The sequence below is a fragment of the Podarcis vaucheri genome, assembly GCF_965113315.1.
Source record: "Podarcis vaucheri genome assembly, chromosome: Z".
Lineage (NCBI taxonomy): Eukaryota > Metazoa > Chordata > Lepidosauria > Squamata > Lacertidae > Podarcis > Podarcis vaucheri.
In genome coordinates this window covers 43446421-43473237 of record NC_138758.1, presented here as the reverse complement: position 1 = coordinate 43473237, position 26817 = coordinate 43446421, and the positions used below count along the sequence as shown (strand labels likewise).

Genomic DNA, 26817 nt, shown 5'->3' with positions numbered 1-26817 from the left:
ATGCTGTGCTTTGGTTTCTGAATGTTTTAGAAGTCGAACAGACTTCCGGAACTGATTCCGTTTGACTTTGAAGGTACAACTGTGCAATGTAACCACAAAAAAACAGCAACCATGGAGCCGTTCTCTATCTACCTCTCTAGGTGCAAAAGGAGGAGAAGCTGCAGGCAAAAGTTAATGTGGAGGGGAGTACCTCAGCTGCTTCTCATTATTTCTTAACCCACAACTCCAAAGCAGTGGATTCTTCCCCCCTATTTTTACAAGTCCAACTGAACCTCTAAAACATCCCAGGAGTTTTCTGTTCCTGATTAGGAGCTTGGGAGGGAGGGAGGGAGGGAGGGTGGGTGGGTGTGGGGAGTGACTTGTCCCAGTTCCAGAGTCTCATTACATTTCTCTCCAGGCCCATTAAACTCACAAGCACTCTTACTATGGCAGAAATGTAACTGAAACATAAATCAACTCTCAGAAGCAGACGTGGTGGCAGCAGCCAACCTTAGTAGGCAATGGAAACAAACAACAGCTTAAGGAAAAGAAGAGGGGAGTCCAAAATTAGACTGGGATATTTTCAGGGTGCCCGCAAGCTCCTCTGTATTTTGCAGAAGGGATTCAAGCACAGAAGAGCCAAAACTCAGTAGCAGGGCAACTGCTTTGCATGCTGAAGATCCCAGGTTCAGTCCCCAGCATCTCGAGGTAGGGCTGTTGTGGAGGGGTGGGGTGAGTAAATAAAATCTGTGCTGGAGGAGACTCTTGAGAGTCCCATGGACTGCAAGAAGATCAAACCTATCCATTCTGAAGGAAATCAGCCCCAAGTGCTCACTGGAAGGACAGATCCTGAAGCTGAGGCTCCAATACTTTGGCCACCTCATGAGAAGAGAAGACTCCCTGGAAAAGACCCTGATGTTGGGAAAGATGGAGGGCACAAGGAGAAGGGGACGACAGAGGACGAGATGGTTGGACAGTGTTCTCGAAGCTACCAGCATGATTTTGACCAAGCTGCGGGAGGCAGTGGAAGACAGGAGTGCCTGGCGTGCTCTGGTCCATGGGGTCATGAAGAGTCGGACACGACTAAACAACTAAACAACAACAACAACAATCAATTCTCCAGCCAGACTGGCAATATCCCCTCACTCACACAGTTTACGATATTGCTGCATTCTTCAGCAGACGTTCTTTTCATTCAGCAAATTAAGTGGCTCATGTATATGTCAAACAAAGCTTTAATAATAAAGAAAACTGTAACACAATAACATAATCTGTGAGAGAAACTAAAACAGCAACATGAGCAAGAATGAAGCAAGAGTGACAGTTGGTCTCTCTAACTGAACACTCGAAGGGAGGGACCGATTCCAGAGCACAGCACACAAGCCCCGCCCACCAGATGCCAGACATTCTACTAATCAAATTAGGCCCCAGTGTTTTTCTTACAAGGGCTGGGGTAGTCCCCTGCCTGAAACCTTGGACAACCAATGTTGATCATAGGTCAGTGGTTACCAAATAGATAAGAACTGTGGACCCTCTGTTTTTTAAAAACCAAGCCATGGACCTTCTGGGTAAGTTGGGGTCTGTGGACCACCAATTGGGAACCATTGGTATAGACAATATAGTGCTAGATGGACCACTGATGTGACTTGGTGTAAGGCATTATCAGTTACTCAGAATCATAAAATGTAAAAGATTAGGGAGTGAAGCAAATTAAAATAATGATGTCATACCACACTGTACATGACCCAGGTCCTTCATTACTGAGGATCACTAATTAAACTTTTTTGTACTATACCTCTCTCCTCACCCAGGCCCTTTCCCTCACACTTTTTGCCCCTGGATCTTTGTTCACTGCACATTCCCATCAATTCCAGGGTGGTCAATATAAACCACTTTGGGAAAGACTGAATCCACTTCATTTTGGGAAGCTAACAAGTAGGGGAGAGATAGAAAAAGTCTGTCTTTGTGCAATGTTTCCAGAGGCCTCCTGACAGAGGTGATCATATAGTGTGACCAAAAGACACTTTCCCCTTAGAAAGAAAGAAAGAAAGAAAGAAAGAAAGAAAGAAAGAAAGAAAGGGCTTCAGTATTTTTTAAAAAAATCAACAAAAGGGAAAGGAAGGAGAAAAGTTAAATGGGATTTGTGGGGTGGACAGTTGTAGCCCAAACAGCAAGTGTTCTGCGATTACTTCACACAGCTGAACATCCTTCAAACAGATTCCATGCTGTTAAAGTTTCTAGTCCTCATGGATGAGTGCAGAAGTATAATCTCAGGGGCTGAAGGGTCTAAGGATTTTACTATTTTAGCAGAAGGAAGGGAGGGAAATGGGCAAAGAAGCAAATATATGGAAATTTACTTAATCCACAGAGTTAGCCACATAAATTATGCACTTGCAAAATTCAGCTGTTCACAACACATAAACTAGCACACTTCACAGCATCCACAACTGTGCTCGCTTCTCTGAAGTTGCTATTTTTATTCTTATTATCCAGAGCATCCAGAATGACCTCATCCATTATCAGATAAGAAATGCTGCAGTGTCTGGGTCTCCTGTTTAAATAAGGCAAACCAAAGAGTAGAGTCTGGGCACTGTGCAGTTTAGAAAAAGTTGTACCTTTGTGTAGGATCGGTGAACCTCATTGGTTACATTTGGCACCTAATGCAAACAGAGCAGAAGCCAGATGAGAAAGAAGTCAGTATTTTCATAGCTGGCAAATGTTTCGCAGTCACCCGCTGATGTCTCGAGCACCACTAAGCAGAAATATATATGGTTTTGGCATGGTTACAGTCAACTGTATGCAAAGCATTGCTTACTGTTGCACTGTGATTCATGGATTATCCCTGCATCAGGAGCATAAGTAGCTGCCTTCTTCTGTACCAGACCATTGCTCTATTTAGCTCAGTACTGTCTACACTGACTGACAGTAACACTCCAGGGTTTCCCAGTCCTCCCTGGAGATGCTAGGAACTGAACCTGAGATGCCAAACGGATGCTGACACTGAGCCACAGCACCTTTCTAAACTCATTCCAGCACAACTCTCTTTTTTGGTTAAAGGACGTTTTTTGGCTTTAAATTGGTGGTTTTGTGAATGCTAGGTGTGTTTTTTTTTTGGGGGGGGACATTCCCACCTTACTTTTTTGCTGCTGCCACAATCAATTTCACTCTCCTCCTATAGCAGTGATCACTGGTTGGCACCGTTTCTTTTTCTTCCTCACCTGAGGCTCAAGCATAAGGGTCATTGGTTCCACCATAACAGGCCAGCTCCATCAGGCCTCCTCAGCCTTCAGCTATCATTTGGGGGCAGCCGTTCCATCAGACTGCCTCAGAGGGAGAGATATAGAAGCTGAGCTCATTTCACTAGTTTTGCTGGAGGCCCATCACCATCAGGAACCTCCTGCCTCTGAACTGCTAAGGCTGCAGGTAAGGTAAAGGTAAAGGGACCCCTGACCATTAGGTCCAGTCTGGGGTTGTGGTGCTCATCTCGCTTTATTGGCTGAGGGAGCTGGTGTACAACTTCCGGGTCATGTGGCCAGCATGACTAAGCCGCTTCTGGCGAACCAGAGCAGTGCATGGAAACGCCGTTTACCTTCCCGCTGGAGCGGTACCTATTTATCTACTTGCACTTTGACCTGCTTTTGAACTGCTAGGTTGGCAGGAGCAGGGACCAAACAACAGGAGCTCACCCCGTCGCGGGGATTCGAACCGCCAACCTTCTGATCGGCAAGTCCTAGGCTCTGTGGTTTAACCCACAGCGCCGCCCACGTCCCATTAGGCTGCAGGTGGGGCTGTCAAATTTTGATTGTATGTTAGCCACCCCGGCTACCTTTTCAGCTGAAAAGTGGGTACAAATTATCTAAATAAATAAATAATGTGGTTTAAAAACTACCAGAACTCAAAATCAGAAGCTTTTGGGCTTGTGTGCAGCTGCACCATATGGTGGCCTAGGTGATTTAACAAGCTCAGGGCATGGACTGACTCCACCCACCCAGAATGGCCTTTGGATCTAATGGGACATGACAGAGCATAACACTGGCACCAACTCTAGGGGGCCCTGGGTGCCTGGGCCCCCACATTTTATGTGGGGGAGTGCTCAGCACCCACACTGCAGGGCTCTGATATGAATTCCAGTTTCTACCAGAAGTCACGTCGGAGGCCTGACGTCTTGAGACGCCGCAAAGCCTCTGACGTGACTTCCAGCAGAAAACCAGAAGTCGCGTCAGAGGTCTTGTAACCTCTGAGGCCCTGCATGGCCTCTGACATAACTTCCGGTTGGAGAAAACATTTCAACTTGGTGCTAAATTGCAACTACACTTGGTGGGAGTTCTTAAGCACAAATCAAATCATCATTTGCTTTGCTCTTTCTACCTTCCCACTTCGACCTTTCTTTTCCAACCCTTTACAAAGTTCCACCTGAGTCCAAGCTCGGGGAAACTTCTCCCAGAAGTGGGATCTGTCATGGTGAGCTCCTTTGTCCAGGAGGCTGCCGCAGGTGCTGTAAGAGGCTTGACAGGATCGAGCTGCAACTCCAGCATCTCCCATCCAGAAGCTCAGCTGTCCCAGCGCACCCTGGAAAGCAAGGGAGAGTTTGGGAAGGGTTAAAATATAATGAGCACCAAAGGTTTTCGGAATGCAAGTTTTATTACTGTATTATGTTATAAAACAGTGAATAATAAAAAAGTAACAAGATTGTAGGGGAGTAAAGTTCCAAGACACATGAACTTAACTCACTGCCTATTGTTCACCTTTCTAGGTTTCTGAAAGGTGGGTGCGAGGAAACTCGTCTCAAGAAGGGTACTGAAAAGTGGGGAAAGATTCAAAAACGACAACCAAAACGATCAAGAGGTTGGAGCAACTTTCCTATGAGGAAAGGTCACAACCAGTGCTTTTTATCTGGGGACACTCAAGCACTGGTGGAGGAAGAGGGGGGTGGGGGGCAGCGTGATCCCGGTGGGGTTCTATTGCAGCTGCCTCCCCCCGCACTGGGCGATCCACCCCCGCAGGCAGCATGCAATGCCCCCAGAATGCATGCCACGTCCCTGTGGGCAGCGCCCCCTGCCCCGAGGACGCATGCCCCAACCTATGGGCGGTGCGCCCCCTCCCTGGGATGCGCCCCAGCCCCGCCCCCACCTGCTCTCCACCCCCAGTGCTGGTGCATGAAGTTCCACGACTGCACTCAAGGGTACACAGCACCAGCACCCTTTTTTCCTAGAAGAAAAGCACTGATTAAAAGTGTGGCACTGACTGTAACAACTTCGTGGTGAGTTCCGGCACCTTTTTCCTAGAAGAAAAGCACTGGTTGCAACATTTCAGAGATGTTAAATTAAGAGCAGGGGTGGAGCTTCATGCTCAGGCACCGGGGGGTGGGGCTGGTGCGCATCCCAGGGGCGTGGCACATGTCCTGGGGGCGTGGCACGCTACCCACAAAGGCGTGGCACGCTGCCTGCAGGGGCATTGCACCCAGCGTGGGTGGAGGGCAGCCACAATGGCACCCCACCAAGAACTCACTGCCAGGGGTGGTGCGCTCCCCCCGCCCCACTCTTCCTCCGCCAGTGATTAAGAGATAAGGGAAGAATGGCTATGATAGAAGTGTATACAAATACAGTTGTACCTTGGCTCCCAAACGCCTTAGGAGTTGAATGTTCTGGCTCATGGACAATCGAAAACCAGAACTTAGTGTTCTGGTTTTTGAAGGTTCCTTCGGAAACTGAACATCCAACGGGGCTTCCACAGCTTCCGATTGGATGCAGGAGCTTCCTGCAGCCAATCAGAAGATGCGCTTTGGAAGTCGAACGTTTCGGAAGTCGAACAGACTCAGGTCCTGCTTGCAAGCCTCCCATTAGGGCATCTGGCTGGGCACTTTGAGGACAGGAGGCTGGACTAGACAAACGCCCATTCCAGCAGGGCTCTTCTTATGCCCTTAAAGCAGATATACATTCTTACCAGTATCTGGATAAAAATGGACAGTATGTGTTAGGAAGAACTCATTATGGGCAGGGCTGTAGCTAGGGGGTGGTGAGGTGGGCCCCCATTAGGGGTGCAGGTGGAGGAGGGGGTGCAAAATCGGCTACAATATGTCCATAAATATGTCTATAAATAAAAATATTGATTATTGGCTCATAAGAAAAGTTTTTAAATAGAGGGTGAATTGAATGGGTGGGGCTGGAGGAGAGGTGGAAAGAAGAATTAATTTGTCTGTGGTTAGGGGGTGCAATCTGGACAGTTCTGCCAGGGCAAGATCACCTAGCTATGGTTCTGATTATGGGAACTGTGGTTGCTGAACAGTTTCCTTGTGCATTGTAATAGACAGCTTTTCTATTTGGGAACAGAGAAAGCTGCCTTATTCCTTGTGATTTTCATGCATGGTAGTAGGCGGTGTCCTGAAAAGAATAATGCAGCTGCAAACTCATGCTGTTCCTCACCTCAAAAGGGACCTCAAAGGGCTCGATGAGACCTCCAATAACCACCAGGCCCTCCGTGGCCACCCCCATGCCAAAGTAACCAGACCAGGCAACGCTCTCCAGCAGGCAGCAGTCCACATACAGAGCCAACCTGTTCAAGGAGATGCTAAGGGCCACTCTGTGCCAGTGTCCATCTGACAGGGAGGAAACTGGGAACCTGCAAGTGACAGGGCCAGAAAGAGCAATACATGAGTTAGGCAACACACAGCAACAGGGAAGTATGCTGGTAGAGGTGTGACAGATGGCAATGGATGGAACATGCCTCATTCTGCCTAACACTAGAGCCAGCCCTCAACACTCTTACCTTCAAAACGCAGCTGCCTCTGAATACAGGGATGCCTTATACCAAGTCACACTACTAAGATATACTAGAGATTGGGACCTTCTGCATGCCAGAGAGCTATGGCCCTACCACTGTAGAAAACTCACCCCTGGGAGGCCATGCCCAGCACCCACTCTGATGTAATTTCAGCACTGGGGGATGACCTTTTAATTCTCCCATGCAAGTGTAAGTTGTGAGTTTCTGAGACTGGGCAATGCATTTTTAGCATTGCATATTGTGACTATATCTGGGCATTAACCCTAAACCACTAGTGGCCAACATGGTGCCCCACAAATGTTGCTGTTCAGCTGCCACCATCCCTGACTATTAGCAGTGCTGGCTGGAGCTGATAGGAGTTGTAATCCAGGATTACCTGGTCGGCACCATGCCAGTTACCCCAGCTCTAAGCACAGGGTTGAGGAACCAGGAGCCACATTCTGTTCTGGGCAACTTACTAGGAGCCATCTGCCAGTGGTGGGTGGGGCCAGAGGCAAAAATCAGCAGAGCAGCATTTGTAAATGTTTACCTTCATACAGTAGGCAAGTTTCAGCATGCCCTCACACACACCCTCTCTGTCCTCCATCAAGGCAACCAAGGGGCACCATCAGAATTCATTGATAAATTCTGGACAGGCAAGAACACTCATAGAGAGTACAAAGCAGGACAGGTGAGGAGCAGTCTCCTGAGGTCAGATAGGAAGTTCTTGCCTCTGGGTCTGAGGTTCCTTAACTCTGATCGTGCATTACAGGAATATGACTGTGCAAGCCTCAGGTTCACACATGACACATTCCCTTCCAATCTGGACCTCTGACACCCCAACTCTATTGATGCTGGCAATCCAATATTTCTCCACTTTTATTGACATCTCCAGATATCTCTACCAATGATCCAGGAAGGGACTGGGGAACCTTGTTCAGTTCACGGGATGCATTCCCTTGTGAACAATCTTTCAAAGGCCAGGGGGACAGTGGTGAGTAGGGCCAGAGGCAAAAGTGGGTGGAGCAATGGACAGGACTCTCACCCCTGTACACTAGGATATATTGCAACCACATAAAGTCAGAGGTTTCCAAATAGACATGCAGCATGCTTCTTATACACATATCTCTCCAACCTCCCTCCATCCATCCATCCATCCATCCATCCATCCATCCAAGCAAGAGGCATTGTTAGAGGTCAAGGGCACATTCCAGCCAGGCAAAAGCACACAAGGAGGGTAAGAAGCAAGGCCTGGTCCAGGGGAAAATCAGAGCTGCTATTATTGTTGTTGTTGTTGTTGTTGTTGTTGTTGTTGTTGTTGTTGTCTTAGTTTTTTTTTAAAAAAGGAATGGTCTCTTTTTCAAGTTGTGTTTTCTACAGATCAGTTTCATTTGTTGCTTGACAGTTTTGCATGCAGTATTAGGTTGGGAAGAAAAGAAGGGGAAGAGGAGGATGGGGGACGGTGAGGTTTCTATTCTTCTACTTAGTGTATGTGTGGGGTTTTGTGTCAGTGTCACTTGTGTGGGTTCTCTTACTATTCACTTGTTGTATTTTCTTGGTGGTGAAAGAGGTTGGGGGGTGGACTAGGGTGTGGTTGTTTATCTTTGGTTGGCAGTAGTGAGATTTGTTTTTGTGTGTGAGTAGGGTGTGTGCATGTGTGTATTTTTCAATCAGGTTAGCCAGATTGATTCACATGCTGTTGGAAGATTCTTGTAGTTGTCTTGTTGGGCTGTGTATGTAATAAAGGGGAACCATACTGGGGCGAAGGCGTCCTCTTCTATTGTCACCGTGTCAGTTTCAGTTTATTGGTTAGTTTTTCTAGTAAGGCTGTTTTCCATACTATTTGATACTACTTGCTTAGGTGTTTGGTTCCTTTGGGTGGATTGTGTATTTCTTGTAGGAAGTCAATGTCATGGTGTTTACATATGAGGTGATGCATTTCCTTTTGATAGGGTTTCCCAACCCCCCTCACATTTAGTGTAATTGTTTTTAAGCTAGCCATTCTGCTTATCTACTTTATAGGATGATTCCCTGCCAACACATCTGGGTTGTCCTGACTCTTTCACCTTATATTGTCTATCAAACCTATTAAGTTGTGCTGACATAAAGTCTGATGGGTGATGGAAGAGGGGGGTTAGAATTAGATTTGGGTTAAAGAGCGGGGGGCGGGTAGATTACAGAAAATAGCCTATATGTAGTTATATAAGTGTTTATTTGGGATAACTTGGACCATCTGGCTTCCAGCCAGTTGGTCCTGGGTCTCATCTGACATGGAAGGCATTGTTTAAGAACAAGACATCTTCCCTGTCATTTGTGACAGGGAATGGTCAGTGAGATGGTGTTCAGCACCTTTTGTGATGCCTGTGTTGGATATAAGGTCTATAAGCAATGTTGTCAGTGTTATTAACAACATTATTGGTTAGTTGGGGTGGGGATATCGGTATTGGCACGCCCTGGTGCCACAATTGTGCTGGTTGTGTGTCTGACTTTAGCCTGTTTGTTGATTGTTTTATTGAGGTTGTGGGTATTGTTTTAGTTGGTATGGGTTTCTTTCTTTGTTTTTCTTTTCTTTTACCAGCTTATTTTCTTTGTTTCCTTTTGTGGTGAAGGAAGAGATAGAGAGGTTGGTTGGGGAGGGATCTATTTTTGTATGTGTGGTTTTTTTTGTGCTATGGGTAAAGTCCTTGGAGCAGGGGTTGAGTGTGTGGGTTGTGGGTTGTTGTGGGTGGTTGGGAAGTGGGGAGGGTGATTTTGTGTCGTCTTGGTTGGTACTGGGGTGGGGGTAGGAGTGGAGGATCTCTATGGAGGGATGGGGTGGGGGGATATCGGTGGTCCTGGCAATATTAATTGCATGGAGGAGAGGGGAAAGGGAGGGATCAGGGCTTTTTTTTTCCCAGCAGGAAAGCACCAGACCTCAGTTCCAGTACCTCTCAGGTGAGTGCCATTGCCATTATAAGAGAACAAGGGAAGTGCTCGTGGTGAGTTCTGGCACATCTTTTTCTAGAAAAATAGCACTAGGCAAAATTTTAACAGCCCAGAGGTTTGTCTGGAAGACAACTGTCCCACTGATTCTGCTCCCTGATCGAAGTTTAGCACAGATAGGTTTGGCTTTCTGTCTGTGCAACAATGTGATGCAATAATGAAGAAAAATATGGCACTGAGCTCACTCATAATGGTGCCCCCTTCTGGCAACAAATACCAAGGTGTGAGGGGTAATCCTGATCTGAAAGAGGATGTTGCTGCGAAGACCGATGATAGTCAAGAGACTGGTGTTCTCCTTCAAAGAGTACCTGAGCATCAGCAACAGACTCAGCTCATCTGCAAAGCTAAGAGAGAAGCAGAGCATGAATAACAGAACAGCAGTGTTGAATAGTGGCTAGAGCTTTGTATTTTGACTAGGAAGATTGAATCCTTTACTGAGCCATGAAGCTTACTGGGTAACCTTGGGCTAGTAACTTTCTCTCTCTCTCTTAGCCTAGACTTTCTTGCAGAGTTGTTGTGAGGACAAAATGGGGTGCCCCATATCCATGTACATCAGTAGAGTGGTATAGAAATAAGGATGAATGAATCTGTCAATTTGGTTTCTTATTTTTCCAGTCTTAAGTCCTGCTCATCACTTTTCCATATCAGTTTGGGGAGCAGGCCTACAGAAGGCCAACTAGAAAGAGGGTGGTTTGCACAATCCTAGCCTCTGCCAGGTCTGTTCTGCCAGCCAGCAAGAGTGTGTGAGCCATTTTTGTCTGTGTCAGTCTGCTTCTTCTGTGAGACATCTGCCTGCAGGTAAGAGACAAAGTGGTGTGATTATAGTATGGGGCTTTGCTTGATTGCTGAATAAAGCTGGGCAGTGGGTGTGGCCCGTGGCCTGCCTTACTATTATAACAATAGGCCCTGCCGTGGTCAGTGGGGTCCACTGCAAAGGGGTTGACACCAAAGAGGTTGGTGAGCCACAGGGCATGGGTGTCCACTGCTGTCAGTCAAGATACAGAATTGTAGGCCAGTTGCTGTAGGAGACAGGCCTGTGAACCTCAGTCATGGTGAGAGCCTGGTTAAATAGAAGTTTAGTTTGGTGCCCTGAGTGAGAGGCAGGGAGAGGAGAGTAGTTGTGGACTTAACCATCTTCCTCTTGGTGGGCTGGGATGTGAATGCTATTTTGTCTTAGTTTACTACCTGTGGCCCTAATCTCCCAGTTGTATGTGGTGATGGATGATGGTGTTCAAATATGCCTAGATGGGCATATACCAGGGAATGTGAAAATGGTACCTCAATTCCAGTAATTGTGGGCAATTAGAATGGAGGGGTCGACTACCATATGGGGCAGAGGCCTAGATGTTTGGTCTCAGTTCCTCATCCAAGTCTTCTCACTCCTCTAGAAGATACTGGTGGTCTATCCACTGATCCCTCTGATTTGGTGGTGCTGTTACTGAATGTCAGCTTGGTTCATAAGAAAAACATGCTCATCCATGATTTGATTGTGGATGAGAAGGCTGATCTGGTGTGTATTACTGAGACTTGGCTGAGTGAATTGGGTGGGCCTAGCCTTACCCAGCTGTGCCCACCAGGGTATGTGGTACAGCACCAGGCTAGATTGGGGAGTCAAGGGGGAGGTGTTGCTATTGTCCACAAAAGCATTATCTCCTTGACCAGAAATCCTCTTCATCTTTGGAAAGACTTTGAGTGCCTGCACCTGGTGCTGGGCCACAGAGATGGACTAGAAATACTGCTGGTTTACTGACCACCCTGTTGCCCAACATCATTCCTGACTGAGTTGCCTGAGGTGGTCTCTGGAGTATTGTTGGAGGACCGCAGGACCATAGACCTGGGTGACTTCAATATTCATGTGGAGGTAGAGATAAAGGTGAAGATGTTGGGCACCTGACACTCACTTCTCCCCAAAGGCTTCTACAGAAGGGATGCTCAGCGTTGCATACTGTCCAACCTCCAAGATGCTGCAGTTAGCATCATCATAGCCATGTGAAAAATTGCCAAAGTCTGTGTTGTGGGAGGCCAGTATGTCCAGCAAGTTCACTTCAACTGTATTGAATGAGAGATGGTGGGAGGGAGAGAGAAAAGAGAAGAGATATTCATTAACATATCCTTTGACTGACTAAAAAAACCCCACCCCAGAACAAGTCAGAAGGAAGGAATCAACAATCTAGAGCAGGAGAGCAAAGCCTGAGACCCTCTAGATGTTGATGAACTACATCTCCCATCATCTCCCGCAACCCAGGATGATGGGCGTTGTAGTACAGCAGCAGCTGGAGGGTCCCAGCTTCACCACACCTGTTCTAAAGGGAATGTATGTGTGTGGGGGGAAGGGCAGCTAAGCCATCTCTCAATATGAAAGGTGGTTGTGGGGAGAAAGGTCAATGCATGACGGCATCAGGTTCAGTTCCTGCCATCTCCAGTTGAACCAGGCCCTGAGACTGCATGTGGCTCTCAGTGCAATCTGATGTGGTTGTCAGCTGCTCTGCAAACCATCAGTTCAGACCTCTGATTTTTTAACTGATTATATTTCTATGCCACTTTTCATTCAAATGTGGCTTACAAACAGTAAATAACAATAACATAATAGAACAAAATACAGTACAAACCATATAGAACAAGTAAGAAAACAACAAAAACAATCCATTAAACACCACCAACAAAACAACAAAAAATAAGCTAAACAGCGCAATTAGAGCAAAAGTCACATTAGAGGAATCACAAATTACTAGAGCTTCCATCATCTATAAAACAACACCATTAACAAGATAGCAACCAAAAAATAATCCCAGCACTGCCAAATGCATACACGCACTCTCCACACCCCCATGACTCATAATCTTCCACTCCATTCAGTTCATTAAAAGACAAAACCGTGGCAGCAACTCCTTTCTGAAGGTTCCTTGGGCTGAAAGTGAGGCAACACAGGTGAAACCAACCACCCCATGATGACAGACAAATTCTCTGTCACATTCCCTTCTGGGCAACCTTCTGAGGAGCCACAAGCCAGTAGCAGGTGGGACCAGAGGCAAAAGTGGGAGGAGCAAGGACTGAATTTTACCTCTATGGCAGACTAGTTTCAACAGATATTCTCACACAGCTTTCTCTGCCCCACATCGAGGCAAGCAAGATGTGTTTTGGAGCTCCAGGACCCACCCAGGAAAGAAAACACACTCAAGGAGGGGAAGAAGCTGGGCTTGTGAGGGGTATGGCCAGGGGAGAGTCCCCAGGGCCAGACAGAGAGGCCTGGAGGATCTCATCCAGTCTTTGGGTCTAACATTCCCTATCCCTGGGCTAGAGCTTCATATGAACTCCCAAGTCAATTGTCTTCAGTCACATAAAGGCGACATCTCACCTGATTTCTGCAGCAGCTATTGGTCCAGAATGGCTGGTGCAAACCTACATTGCCTCCCTGTCACTCTTCATTTTTGGCCAGAAATTAGACATTCAAGAAGGATCCAAAGCATAGCCAATGAGGAGCCCCCAGAGACTTCCAACCCCAGAACAGACTGTATGTGGCCTGGTACTGTACCAGCCTAGTCTAAAGCAGTTTTTAGTGTTTTCTCCTGCCACTTACCTTTGCTTGCCCTTCCCATAAACTCTGCCAAGGACCACATGCTCCCAGTGATATGGAATACCCCCTTCTAGCCAGAGGACTGGGTTGACAATGAGCGCACACACTGCTCTGCTGCATCCAAGTCAGCATGAAGGTGCTGGATTGTACAGAGCCAAACACACAGTTGGTAGTGTTGGAGGTGGTGCTGGGGACAGACTCTTACACCCTTGCTTGCCTCCAGCACCATCTGCCATCACTTGGGAAGTGTCCAGATCCTGCTTCTCTGAACTCCCACCAAAGATGAGACAAGGAAGTTGTTTCAGGACAGATGAACAACCCCAGAGCACATTGGGAGCTGTCAGTACGCATCAGTGCACAGCAGGCAGGGTTTTGCCGTTCAGTCGGATAATGAGTCAATTGAGCAGAAAGTGGCTCTAATCCAATGCACATAGGGTAGAGTAACTGTTCTGCCTTTGGCCTTCAAGGCAAGCAGTAGTTGCTTGGACAGTTAAGATATCCATGACAGAGACACGGCTTCTACTACTTAGAGCCACAGGGGTCTTTATACAGCACCATGAGTATAGCTACAGTTGTTGACAAGGAAGATCATTTCCCCAGCTGAGAAATATATAGTTTTTACAGCTCATAATGCTCATCTCGGGGATGAGGAGAGTATAGTGTCCCCAGCAATTTTCTCCAGTGTGGTTTTTATTCTGAGTGGAGTGAATTCCACTCTCCAACATACTACCCAGTCCACAAAACCCTAGTCTTAATATCAGCATCTCTTGAAAAACTGTTTTCCAGGGTCACTTTGCACCCAGTGCAACAGAGCAGTAAACTTCCTACTCCCTAATGTTGAGGCGGCATTAGCAACCTCAGGCCTGGGGGGCAAATTTGGCCCCCAAGTCTCTCTACCCAGCCCTCAGGACTCTCCCCAAACCACACACTCTTCTGCCCCTTCCTTTCCTTGAGTGTTTTTGTCCAGCTGGGATGCAGGCTTGAACTCTGATAGTGCCTCTTGCTTGACTGAATGCTCTGCCCATGTTTGCCTCTGTCCCAACCACCATTGGGATGTGTCCTTTGGAAGCTTGCCCAGAATGGGATGAAGTCTCCAGGCAGAAAAAAAAAGGTTCTCACCCACTTTATATGGCCAGGTAGAAACTGGCTGGCATCTTGCATCTCCCTACAGCTAGTGCATCACCAGGCTGCAGCGACTCACTCCATCCAGCTACAATGAGCAGCGGTTTGCTCTATTGAAATTGGATCTGACTTCCAGAAGTTCCCCTCTCTCCAGTTCAAGCTCCCTAGCTTACTGTACAAATGTAAAATTCCCACTCACTGCTCCACCCACTCTGGCTCTATCTGCCACTAGCACCTGCCCCCTGACACGTTGCCCAGAAGCGAATGTGGCCCTCAGACCATAAATTATTTCCACAAAGTAAAAATTCCATCTGAGAAACATGCTCCTTTCAAATTTTTGATCCTTCTGGAACCAGCCCAAATAGACATCCACAGTCCTGATGTTTTGATTATTTTCCTATTGCCAAGTCTCCCTCGCTCCACCTTTCCAAGCTTACAAATGACACAGAAATTTGCCAGTGCAATCAGTCAAGACTGATTTATGTTGTCTCCAGGTAAGCCTTACAATATATGGTGGGAATATGTGATGGAGCACAGGAAAGAGGAATTATTCATTATTATTATTTATTGAATTTATATACCACCCTATACCTGAAGGTCTCAGGGTGGTTCACATAATAAAATCACAACATAAAACCACAAAATACAAAATAAAAATAAAAACAGCAACAACCCAATAACCCCCTCCAACACATTTTAAAAGGGCATAGGATGTCAATCAAATCAACTGAAGGCCTAGTTAAAAGGAACATTTTTGCCTGGTGCCTAAAGGTATATAATAAAAGCATCAGGCAAATTTCCCTGGGGGAGAGCATTCTACAGACGGAGAGCCACTGCAGAGAAGGCCTGTTCTTGTGTTCTCACCCTCTGGACCTCTCCAGGAGGGCCTCAGAAGATGATCTCATGGAAAGAGGTGGTCCTTGAGGTATTGCGATCCTGAGCCATTTAAGGCTTTATAGGTCAAACCCAGCACTTTGAATTGGATCTGGAAACTAAATGGTAGCCAGTGCAGTCTGACAGGGAATAGTGTAATATGCTCAAACCGTCTTGCTCCAGTGAGCAACCTGGTTGCTGAATTCTGCACTAGCTGAAGTTTCCAAACCATCTTCAGAGGACGCCCTATGTATAACACATTGGAGTAATCCAACCTTGAGGTTACCAGAGCATTGACAACAGTAGTTAGGCTATCCCTGTCCAGATAGGAGCATAGCTGGGCCATCAGCCGATGCTGATGGAAGGCACTCTGGGCCACTGAGGCTACCTGAGCCTCAAGCAACAGCAAAGGATCGAGGAGTACCCCCAAGCTACGTACCCTCTCCTTCAGAGGAAGTGTAACCCTATCAAGAGCCGGCAATCTCCCACCCAACTGGTCTAGGGAACCACCCACTAACAGTGCCTCAGTCTTATCTGGATTGAGCTTCAGTTTGTGGGCTCTCATCCAGTCCATTACCAAGGCAAGACACCTGTCCAGCGCTTCCACTGCCTCACCTGCAGATGTAAAGGAGAAATAGAGCTGAATGTCATCAGCATACTGCTGACAATGTACTCCAAACCTCCAGATAACTCCACCCAGTGGTTTCATGTAGATGTTAAAGAACATAGGGGGGGGGGTGTAGGATTGAGTCCTGCAGAACCCTGCAGGGCCACCCACCCCTAGCTTGGAGAGTCACTCCAGAAGGATACAATGTACAGTGGTATTAAAAGCCACTGAGAGATCAAGGAAAATTAACAGGGACATGTTTCCCTTGTCTCTCTCTCGACAGAGGTAATCATACAGGGCAACCAAAACAATTTCTGTGCCAAAACCAGGCTGAAACTCTGTCTGCAATGGATCCAGAAAATTAGTTTCTTCCAAAGGTGCCTTGATTTGGTCTGCAACCACTCGCTCCAGAACCTTGCTCAGGAAAGGGAGATTAGCAATTGGCCAGAGAGCGGGGGGGGGGGGGAGGAGGAAGGGGATACTCAAAAAAGCAAACGTCACTGCAGTCTTCCAGGATGGTTGAAAGCATTGCTGCTTGGGCTGCACACCAGAGCATCTGGTGAAGGAAATGATCCATTACTGGGCTTGGCAACGTTACAGAATTGGATGACTTAACAGATATTTCCCATCTGCAATTACTCCGGATCATCCTCTGGATGAAACAACGTGGTCCTAGTATGCATAGAGGTGTGAATGTGGAAATTGAGTAGCATTAAATAAGAGACACTTGCACACTGCCATGAGGCTTCCCAATGTTGCTGAAACTAAATCAAGCCTGGGAGCAAAGGACCCAGCAGACTGGCTTTGGGTTTGATGCTGACTGAAAAGAGAGTGTAAAAAAGGGCATCTGTGCATTTTCTGTCACCATACAAAATGCAGCTGCCAGGAGCAAATATTATGGTGTAAAAGCAAAATAAATTGGATGGGAAATGGTTGAACAGAACCCCATGCCTTGGGATAGGGAAGAAATTAAATTCAGTTGCCAATTAAAGGGGAACCCACCTAATTCACACTGGATGAAACAATATGCAGAACAAAGCATGGCCATCCTTCAAAATTTGCACGTCTCCAAATTTTGCAATACACTTCTCCAGCTGGGTGATGCGTACAAAAATGCAGATTCTCAGGTAATGTGTACATAAACTGACATGCATGCATTTGTGAAAATAACATTCAAAAATGCATTATGTTAGGGAACACTGCTTTGAAAAAATGTGTGCGTGTGGCAAAAAATGTAAACACAAATGTGTCTATTAAGAAAAATATGCTGACAAATTTTCACAAGGACTTAAAAGAAAAAAAGCACATGGATGTGGAAATGTGGAGAACTGAACAGGAAATTTGGCGGAGGGGATGAGAAACAGAAAAAAATGAAATTGACAAACACACCCATCCCTACACATGCCAACTAAGCATACACAGACCTCACAGAGTTCCTTTTTGTACCCCCTCCTCTTTCACCCTCCAGATGCTGCTGAACTACAACTCCCATCAACTCCAGGAAGGACAATCAGTGGCCAGGAATGGTGGGAACTGTAGTGCAGCAGTGTCTGGAAGGCCAAAGGTTCCCCCCATCTGCATTAGGATTTCCCCTGCTGCTGATATTTTTAGGGGGTATTCTACAAATGTCAGCTGACACCATCTTCCTGTGCACCAAAGATGCTGCTTTGCTACATCTTCATATTTTACTTCTTCATGCAGTCAAACTATGGAAGTCGCCCCCACATGCGTCAGTGGTGGCCACCAATCTGGATGGCTTTAAAAGATTAGACAAATTCATGGAGGGCTATCAACAGCTACAAAGCATGATGGCTATGCTCTACCTCTACAGTCAGAGGTAGCCCCTTCAATCCTTCTGCACAACTCTTACAGGAAAGGAAGACCCAACCTTGGGAAACTCTGTATGCAATTGGAATACACCACGTGAAAAAGAGCCCACAGCAGTGCTCAATGCGCCAACCCGGATGGAACACAGCAGAGAATGAATAACCGAATAGAAGGTGCTAAAACAAAGTTAAAAAGATGGTATGTACTGCAGCCAAGATTTTGGTCAAGGTGGTCACTGCAGCCCTTTGTAATAATGGAATCCCAAAAATCCAAATTAGTCCCACTGAAAAGCCATTCCAGCTAAGCATTGCAAGGGGAGGGGAGAGATGGTCCATTGCGTCATCTCTAAAATTCCAACTCTAAGATTAGAGTCTATGAAGCCAAACCCACCGAAGTCTGACATCATATGTGACATCGTGTTTGGGGCATGGAAAGAGTCAGCTGATTGGTGGCACCTCTAAACCTCTGTTCAAAATTATCGAACTGAGCCTTCTCAGAGCTCTTTGGTATGCAGAAAGTGCAGCATACAGCTTGTGAATCTGGTTAGAGAGTAGCATTCAGCTGTTGCAATCACTCAGAGCGAGATGTTGGTAGAGCAGTAGGGTGTCACTTGAACAGAAAAGGCTTTTAGTTCTAAGCTACCTAACTAATCTGGAGAAGGCTGCCATGTCTGCTCCTTTGTTCTCAGAGGATAGATCCAAAGTGATCTCTCATCTTGAGGTTCAAAAAAGAAATGTGAGGAGGAAGCTGTAAAAAGGTTACAACCTAATATTGTACATATCAGTCTAAACTTAAAAAGAGACCAGGAGGTCAGCAAAGAGATCAAAGGTACAGGGACAGTCTGGGAATCTGGAGGTCCCTTACTCTATCTGTTTTATCCCCATGTAATCCCTTCTCAGGTACGTAGTTGAGCTGTACCCAAACTTCCAAAAAAACCAATGTGCACCTGAATTCACAAGCTCTGACAATCAGCTGATCATCAGCATTTACAGACTGCAGGGCACTAGTCTTCACAAGCCCTGATCATCAGCAGATTGTCAAAGCTTGCTAAGTGCTCCACACAGTTTGATCTCAAACTACACAGAAAAATCAGGCCACCTGGTGTCACTGTGAAATCAGGTAATTGACAGGTTGGTGGACTTTCTTACCCATCAAAATTGCCCAGTGGGAGATCAGAAAGCTAACCATTTGGCCTGCCAGTCATGTCCAATTCCCCATCTCCCCCCACTAGTCACAACCTCCCTTTCAAAGCCACCCTAGACCAGTTTTGGCAGGGATCAAACAGTTCCTACTTTCCTGCCTCCAGCTCTGCAAAGTTAAAAATTATTCAGCAGAATTTCCCAGGCTTCAGACCCTCAGTGGGGAGGAAAAGCTGGGGCAGGGGGTGGGGGTGAATGATGGCATATAAAGTTTTATAGTGTTTATATTGCCTAATGTTCCAAAGCCTGCAGGAAAATCTGTTAAGCATCATGATCTATTCCAAACTGCGGCAAGGTTGTGTGTGTGTGTGTGTGTGTGTTCCCTTTTGCTAGACATTAAACATCCCTAAAGCATGCAAGTCAATACAAGGCAGCTGGTCTTACATGAGACGGAAGGAAACGGGGAGGAGGTTGCTTATAGCCAGTTGCTTCAGAGGCAGGACTTTCCCCCTGTCCCCCCCCCCAGCTCCACACAACTGATCTCTAAAGCATATGGAGTTGGTAAGTTATCAGAGAATGGAACTGCTACAGACAGATCAGGTTTTTACGAAGGGGCCCAAAGAATGTTTTATGGCTTTGGGGTGGTAAGCTAGATCTCTCTCTCTCTCTCTCTCCTGATTTATCTTTCCCAGTACTGTACTTTCTCTACACTTGGGGGACTGAGCTGAATATTTCTACATTTCAGTTTCAATGGCAGACTCTAAACCTAAGATTAAAGAAAACAGCTAATTCTCAAACACCAGCAACAGCCCAGGGAAGAGGAGTTATGAGTGTTTGCCTATAATGTTCTGATTGTTCCTGGATTTTGTTTTACCTTTTTAAACTAGGGGCTGCTGCCTCTACTCATGGTTCCTGCCAGCCCTGTCTACCCACACCTGCCAAGCCCCTCTCCCTTTACATCTTACCCAAACCCTGCTCCTCTCATTGCTCCTTCAAGCCCCCCACTCCCTCACATATCCTTCAGCCCCCTTACAGATCCTCTGTGTCCCTCCCCCCTGCTTTATTCAAATGTTTGTTGTTGTTTGAGACCACCTTTCGAAACCTTCCTTCTCTTTTGCTCCCCTCCTGACATCATGCAAATCCAGGACTGTGATGCAGCACTATAAATCCTCCAATGGGCACTGCATGATGCAAGGTGATTTGTCTGCATGTGCATTTTGTCCCCCCTCTGCTGTGGTTATTCCTGACCTCCTGACCTCCAGTTGCCTTCCAGACTTTGTGGAATTTCAATGCCAATCATCCCCCATCAGCATGGACTAAAGTCAAGGCTGCTGGGTCTTGGAGTTAAAAATCAAAACCTGGAGGACCATTCCTGTCCTAGAACCGTACAGAAATCACATAGCTGCCCTCTTGTAAACACTGGGGGCAACTATGCTTTCTCTGGCCAAGAAAGCTCACCATAGCCAACCAGTGGAGGAAGGAGACCACGAAAGGGCACATTTTGCTCAGGATGCCCTTAAGCCTGGCATTGGCCATGGCGCCAAGTATTGAATCTGACTGGAAAGAGAGTAAAAAAGAACAGATTTCTCCAGTTCTACTCTCCTACTGTTCCTTTGGCTCACCCTGTCCCAAGATCATTGCTCTCCAATTCTAGTTTAAATTAGGAAAATTCTTTTTCTACTCCTGCAGTCCTTTGGGCTCCCCCAGGAATGCCAGGTGCCTTCATCTTGCGTGTGGTCAGGCCCAGACAGAGGGGGGGGGGCGCTTGGCCCAGGCCTCCGATTCCAAAGGGGGCCTTGGTCAGCATATTCACAATGCTAGGAAAGCATTTTTAAATATAAATACTTAAAATAATCCTTTCCCCTATGTATTTTTAAAAAGCACTATTGTATATCTATATTTTCCATTTTGTCTTTATATGCAGATACGGTTTAAGCCATGAAATAAAATTATTTATTGGAAGACACAAGATCTACCCACTTTGGAAGAATGGCAGATGAAGGTGATAGACTATATGGAATTGGCAGAAATGACTGGCAGAATCCGAGACCAAGAAGAAGAGTCGGTGGAAGAAGATTGGAAGAAATTTAAAGATTACTTACAGAAATATTGTAAAATTAGTGAATGTTAGAATGATGTTGGATAGAAATTAAGTGGTTTCTAGCTGTAATGCTTTAAGAGAATATGAAACAAAGGTCTATAAATGAGTAAAAGCTTAATGGTAAGGATTTGCTGAACTAATAAATTTAAGTGGAATACAAAAAAGGAGGTCCGGGGAAATAAGCTTAAGGAAAATAAGAAACGGAAAATTAATGTGTTTTTAACTGTTTTTATTTTGCATTTTTCTTTTTCTTTTTCCATTTTTATTGTAATGTGTGAAAAATCTTAATAAATATCTTATAAAAAATGAAATAAAATTATTTGCCAGCATACCTTTTGTAAAAATTATTTATATACTTACTTATTTATAAGACTTCAGTTATCTCCAGGGTAAAAAAAATGGGGGGGGGAGGGTCACATTATCTACCTGGCCCAGGCCTCTGCCTGGCTCTTGTGTGTGGTTAGGGCTGTTTTAGCTGCACAGTGGTGAAGCTGGGGCTCTAATACTTTGGCCACCTCATGAGAAGAGAAGACTCCCTGCAAAAGACCCTGATGCTGGGAAAGATGGAGGGCACAAGGAGAAGGGGACAACAGAGGACGAGATGGTTGGACAGTGTTCTCAAAGCTACCAGCATGAGCATGACCAAACTGGGGGAGGCAGTGGAAGACCGGAGTGCCTGGCGTGCTCTGGTCCATGGGGTCATGAAGTGTCGGACACGACTAAACGACTAAACAACAACAACAACAACAGCCGCACAGTGATCCAACTTGGAGGAAGAGTTTGCTGTAAGTATGAAGAGAAGGGATTGAGAACCTGCAGCCCTCCAGAAGATTTGAGATTCTAACTCCCATCAGCCTCAGCCAGCATGGCACAGGATATACAGTGGTACCTCGGGTTACATATGCTTCAGGTTACAGACTCCGCTAACCCAGAAATAGTACCTCAGGTTAAGAACTTTGCTTCAGGATAAGAACAGAAATTGGACTCCGGCGGCGCGGCGGGAGCAGGAGGCCCCATTAGCTAAAGTGGTGCTTCAGGTTTAAAACAGTTTCAGGTTAAGAACGGACCTCCAGAATGAATTAAGTACTTAACCCGAGGTACCACTGTATTAAAATGATCAATACCCCACATTAAAAAAGCTACATTTAAAAATAAAATAAAATCAACAGTTTAAAAAAGTTTAAAATATGTCAACATCTATGTCTCTGCATAGGCTTGCCTAAACAAAAATGTTTTAAGCAGGTGGCGAAAAGACTATTTTAAAGGTCCCTGCCTGGTGCCAGGCAGGAAGTTTTGAAGTGTGGGGGCTGCCGTGCTAAAAGATTGGTTTCTTACAACTGCAGAGTATGTATTATGTGGCACCTATAACAGTGCCAGTTCTGCAGTGAAGGGGCCACAAACTGCCATTTGTTAAGGGTGCTGAAAGTTCTGCAATGCCATTTTAAAGGGCTATGAAACCGCTTTGAACAGTCAGGCTCCCCCACAAATAAACCTGGAAACTGTGGTATCTTAAGGGTGCTGAGAGTGGTTAGGAGACCCTTATTCCCCTCATGGAGCAACAATTTCCGCAGTGGTTTTAACCATCAATTACACTTCCAGGGGTCTCCTAGCAACTTTCAGCACCCATAACATGCTATGTTTCCTGGGATTCTTTGAGGGAACCCATGACAGGCTAAAAATATTCCTGCATTGCAGATTACATGATCCTTGTGGTCTCTTCCAACTCTACAAGTGAATCATGGGATTCAACGATTCTATTATAGTGCTTTAAATATATGGTGCAGACTTGGCCTTCAACAACTTAAGGAGCTTCATTCTTAGCAAAGGCTTTGAACAATGTGCTGGAAAGATGAACAAGTGATTTACAAGCTTGACAGTGACAAGTGGGAGATGGGAGGTTGATGGAACTGGGCCCCCTGCAAATGATCAGTTCAGGCATAGGACTTAGTTAGACTAAGTCACAGAAGATGAAAGGGATGTCAAGTGATAATGACAGGACTTAAAATTAAGGGGAAGTGGGGAAGGTGGGAGAGATGAAGAGTGAAAGCTGACCTTTGACCCTTGTGGTCTTTTTCATTTCCCTCCTAAAGTCAGCACATAAGACTTTAGGATCCAGCAGATTTATTGCCAATAGTTATTTCAACCACTCACTCTAGGTCATTCCCATACAGCTGTTTCTACTATTTTATTTATTTACCATAAGGCTGTTTATTACTTTTCTTATCTAAACATTGATTCAATGCAGGGATGGAGAGGTCAGTCTATTTCCAGTCTGTAAGTTTTGCTTCCATACTCTCTCATGTCTGTCTTGCTTTCTGCGACTGTGTTCTTTTTAACTACATGAAAATTTGCTTTTAAATAGTACACATTTCCTTCTAAAAGATTCAAACACACACACACACACACACACACACACACACACACACACGAGAACTGCACAATCTAAAGGATAGCTTTGTCTGGGAAATGGAAATAAGGTTGGCTTGCTTACAAATGCAGATGAAACAAAATTTGCAAGCACATCCCTTATTCAAGGTTGTCTGCTATAGCATTAAAGAAACCAGCATTACAACTTCTATTTCCAGCAGGTTTTTTGTTTTGTTTTGTTAAAACCCATAGTAATCACGAACATGGAACAAAGGGAACAACCTCTTTTAAAAAGTAATAAAATGCTGCTTTAAAGTAAGGGTCTATTAGGGGTGGCCAACTCCCAAGAGAGTTAAAAACTGGCAGTGATCTACCCACTTTTTGAGGGTTAAGGTCAAAGTTTTTAGAGGTCCAGGTCAAGGAAAGGAAAGGAAAGGAAAGGAAAGGAAAGGAAAGGAAAGGAAAGGAAAGGGGAGAGCCATGTTTTTTGGGGTGCAGGGCAGAAATGTTGAGTTTTTTTAGGGGAGCCATACTTGTTGAGCTTCTTTGGGGGGAACCAGTGATCTACCACAGATGTCCAGTGATCTACCTGTTGGACGTGCCTGGATAGAATACAGCACTACTGTGGGACAGGCACTTTAAAGCACTATGATACTACTTTAAACAGTCATGGATTCCCCCAAAGATTTTTCGGGAAACTATAGCTTGTTAAAGGTGCTGAGATTTATTAGGAGACTGCTACTGCCATCACAGGACAATAATTCTCAGAGTGCCCCAGGAAGAGGGATTGATTATCAAGACACTCTGCTCTATGTGCTCACTCTTTCTAGTTCAGCGATGAGGACCAGGAGCTTTTTCAGATGTTTCTGGGCTCCAACTCCCATCAGCCCCAACTAGCATGGCCATTGGGTCAGGGATGATGGAGTCCAACAGCTGGAGAACCACAGTTTCCCCTTACACAGAGACTATATAGGCCCTCACAGGACAACTGTAAATGCTACCTGAGTGACGAATATGTCCAGTGATACTAATGCTCAACAACAATGAATGCAAATTATTGTTTTCTTTTTTTAAAATAATAATATTTTTATTAAGATTTTGTAATTGCAAATATCACATACCATTTTCCAATTCTCCCTCCCCGCCTGAGTTCCTTCAACTCCCCCTTCTGCTTTTTTACATTATTTGTTGTATTCTGCATGTATATAAATTATTAAATGTTGTTACATTGTCATCCTCTATGTTTAAATTCAATAAAGTTGTGAAAGTTTATTCAAATCCTGCCAGTCAGTCCATCTCTTTTTGTTGTTTCTGCAAGTAAGTTGTAAATGGTTCCCATTCCTTTTAAAAGTCACTGTTATCTTTTTCATGTAGTTTGCCTGTTAACTTTGCTACTTCTGCATAGTCCACCAGTTTTTCTTGGCCTTGTTCTTTTGTTGGTGTTCCTCCAGATTTTCAATTTTGAGCTATTAAAGTTAATGCCGCGGTTGTCACATACATAACTTGCATTTCCCCTTTGGTAATTCTTGACCTAAAATACATATAAAAAAGGCTTCTGGCTTTTTTTACAAATGTCATTTAAACATTTTTTTCAGTTCATTGTATATCATTTCCCAATTTTTAAAAATAATTCTACAGCCAATTATTGTTTTCAATGGTCCTTGCATGATCATAATTACATGATCCATCAATTTTGTATTCTCTGCTCTTCTCATTTTTCTAGTGTGAAGTTCAGTTCTCTGCTGTTCCACATATTAGCTTGTGAATTCTATTTTTAAAAGTCCTTTTGAACATTCACCGGGGTTTTTTTTTAGTGTGGATTCCTTTTAATACAGTGCTACTGTGAGTCATCAGCTGCCAGTTTGTGGTGACTCCACCACAGTGCCAGGTGGGCTGGGATGCTTCAGGGACCAAATATGGTACCGGTCCCTGACATATGGGGGGGGGGGATTGCCTGCCCACCATATCTGAGAAGCACTGCTTCAATACACACTTTTATTGCAATTTAATCTAATAAAAAAAATTTGTATGTTATTTACACTAACATATTCACACACTTTTCGCAAGTTTGTAAATTACTGTACATGTTACATTGCTGAAGAACTGCAATGCAAAATTCAGAAAAGTGTGAATATCAAAAGCTGATTGTGCTGCAGTTTGCTTATTGTTTCAGAAAATGTGAAGTAGGCAAGCTGACCTTTAAAAGTGAATTGAATTTCTCCTCTAAGCCAAGCAAACAGACACATTGCCACCCATTTGTGCAACTCCCAAGTGTTTTGTTCATGAGATATATATTGCATTGGATACAAGTCAAGGCATTAACGGTTGGTGGAAAAAACCCAAGTTAAACCAATATCTGCCAAGTGCAAGCCAGAACTGTGGGATGAAAGACAGGGCCCATTACATGGCATCATGAGATTGCCTTCGTGTCCGCTCATTTACAGAATTAAGGCTATGAAAATATCAACAGGCTAACAAGGTTGTACAGGCGACCTATCAAGGGTGGGCCTGTAATCTGCTTATTAAAAATAAGACCCACCAAAGATGCCCATTCAGTGTGACTTTAGCAGCTTAAAGGCTTAGTCTGCTAAGGGGGACGAAACACTAAGGACTCCAGACTGGCCTCTTGTTTTGACAAATCCAGCTAATTGGCACAGGATAACTTTCACTTCAGATAAATCTGAGAAGGACTGGGAGACAATGGCAGAGTCCAGCTTGCCCATGGTGTGGGGGACACCTGGGTTCAAATCTTCACTCAGCCATGAAGCTTGCAGGATGATCTTTAACATGCATTATCTTTTTCACTAACTAGTGAAGCCTGCAACAAAATGTTGCAGGATGGAGCTCCTCTTCAGGAGCTTGGCCAACCACCGTGCCCATTTCCTGGATACTCCATCCTAGGGGTCAGCAAACTTTTTCAGTAGGGGGCCGGTCCACTGTCCCTCAGACCTTGTGGGGGACCGGACTATATTTTGGAGAGAGAAAATGAACAAATTCCTATGCCCCACAAATAACCCAGAGATGTATTTTAAATAAAAGGACACATTCTACTCACGTTGATTCCTGGACCGTCCGTGGGTCAGATTTAGAAGGTGATTGGGCCGGATCTGGCCCCCGGGCCTTAGTTTGCCTACCTATGTTCCATCCCATTCCACTTTCTACTTTCCATGTCTTCCCCCCTCACTGCCCAATCAGTCAGCATTCTGTTTTCACTGAATGATCCATCTAGATCAGTATTGGTTGATTATTTAGTTTTCAGAATGACCCACGTCAGAAGTTTGATTCTGCTTGTTTAGGCCTCCCTTGAGATGGTGATTTTCCCTCATTGGGGGTGGGCACCAATTATCACTGCATATGTCTATCAAGAATAAATTTGCTTCTTTCTTAAGAAATAATACTTTGGATCTATTGTTAGTCCTGCTCAGAGCCTATCCATTGAAATTGGTAGAGATAGCTAACTTAGGTACATTGGCTTCAATGGGCTTAC

At 45.2% G+C, this 26817-nt stretch overlaps 2 protein-coding genes across 5 annotated transcripts in view; one reads left to right on the top strand and one right to left on the bottom strand.

The window, feature by feature from the left end:
• Positions 1-26817, top strand: part of SLC31A2 (solute carrier family 31 member 2) — a 287433-nt gene that overhangs the window by 235443 nt on the left and 25173 nt on the right. The gene's annotated exons all lie outside the window — the stretch shown is intronic.
• The window catches only part of LOC309524294 (uncharacterized protein), a 152651-nt gene that overhangs the window by 107449 nt on the left and 18385 nt on the right, over positions 1-26817 (bottom strand). For 2 of the 3 annotated variants that reach the window (XM_082208765.1, XM_082208767.1), the window contains exons 2-6: positions 11622-11769; positions 9906-10064; positions 6402-6597; positions 4393-4548; positions 2595-2636 (exon numbers count right to left, since the gene is read on the bottom strand). In XM_082208765.1, the coding sequence (XP_082064891.1) occupies positions 2595-2636; positions 4393-4548; positions 6402-6597; positions 9906-10064; positions 11622-11769 (701 nt within the window). Of the gene's footprint in view, positions 1-2594; positions 2637-4392; positions 4549-6401; positions 6598-9905; positions 10065-11621; positions 11770-13297; positions 13357-26817 lie in introns of those variants that run through there. The other variant, XM_082208766.1, reaches the window with a different exon arrangement.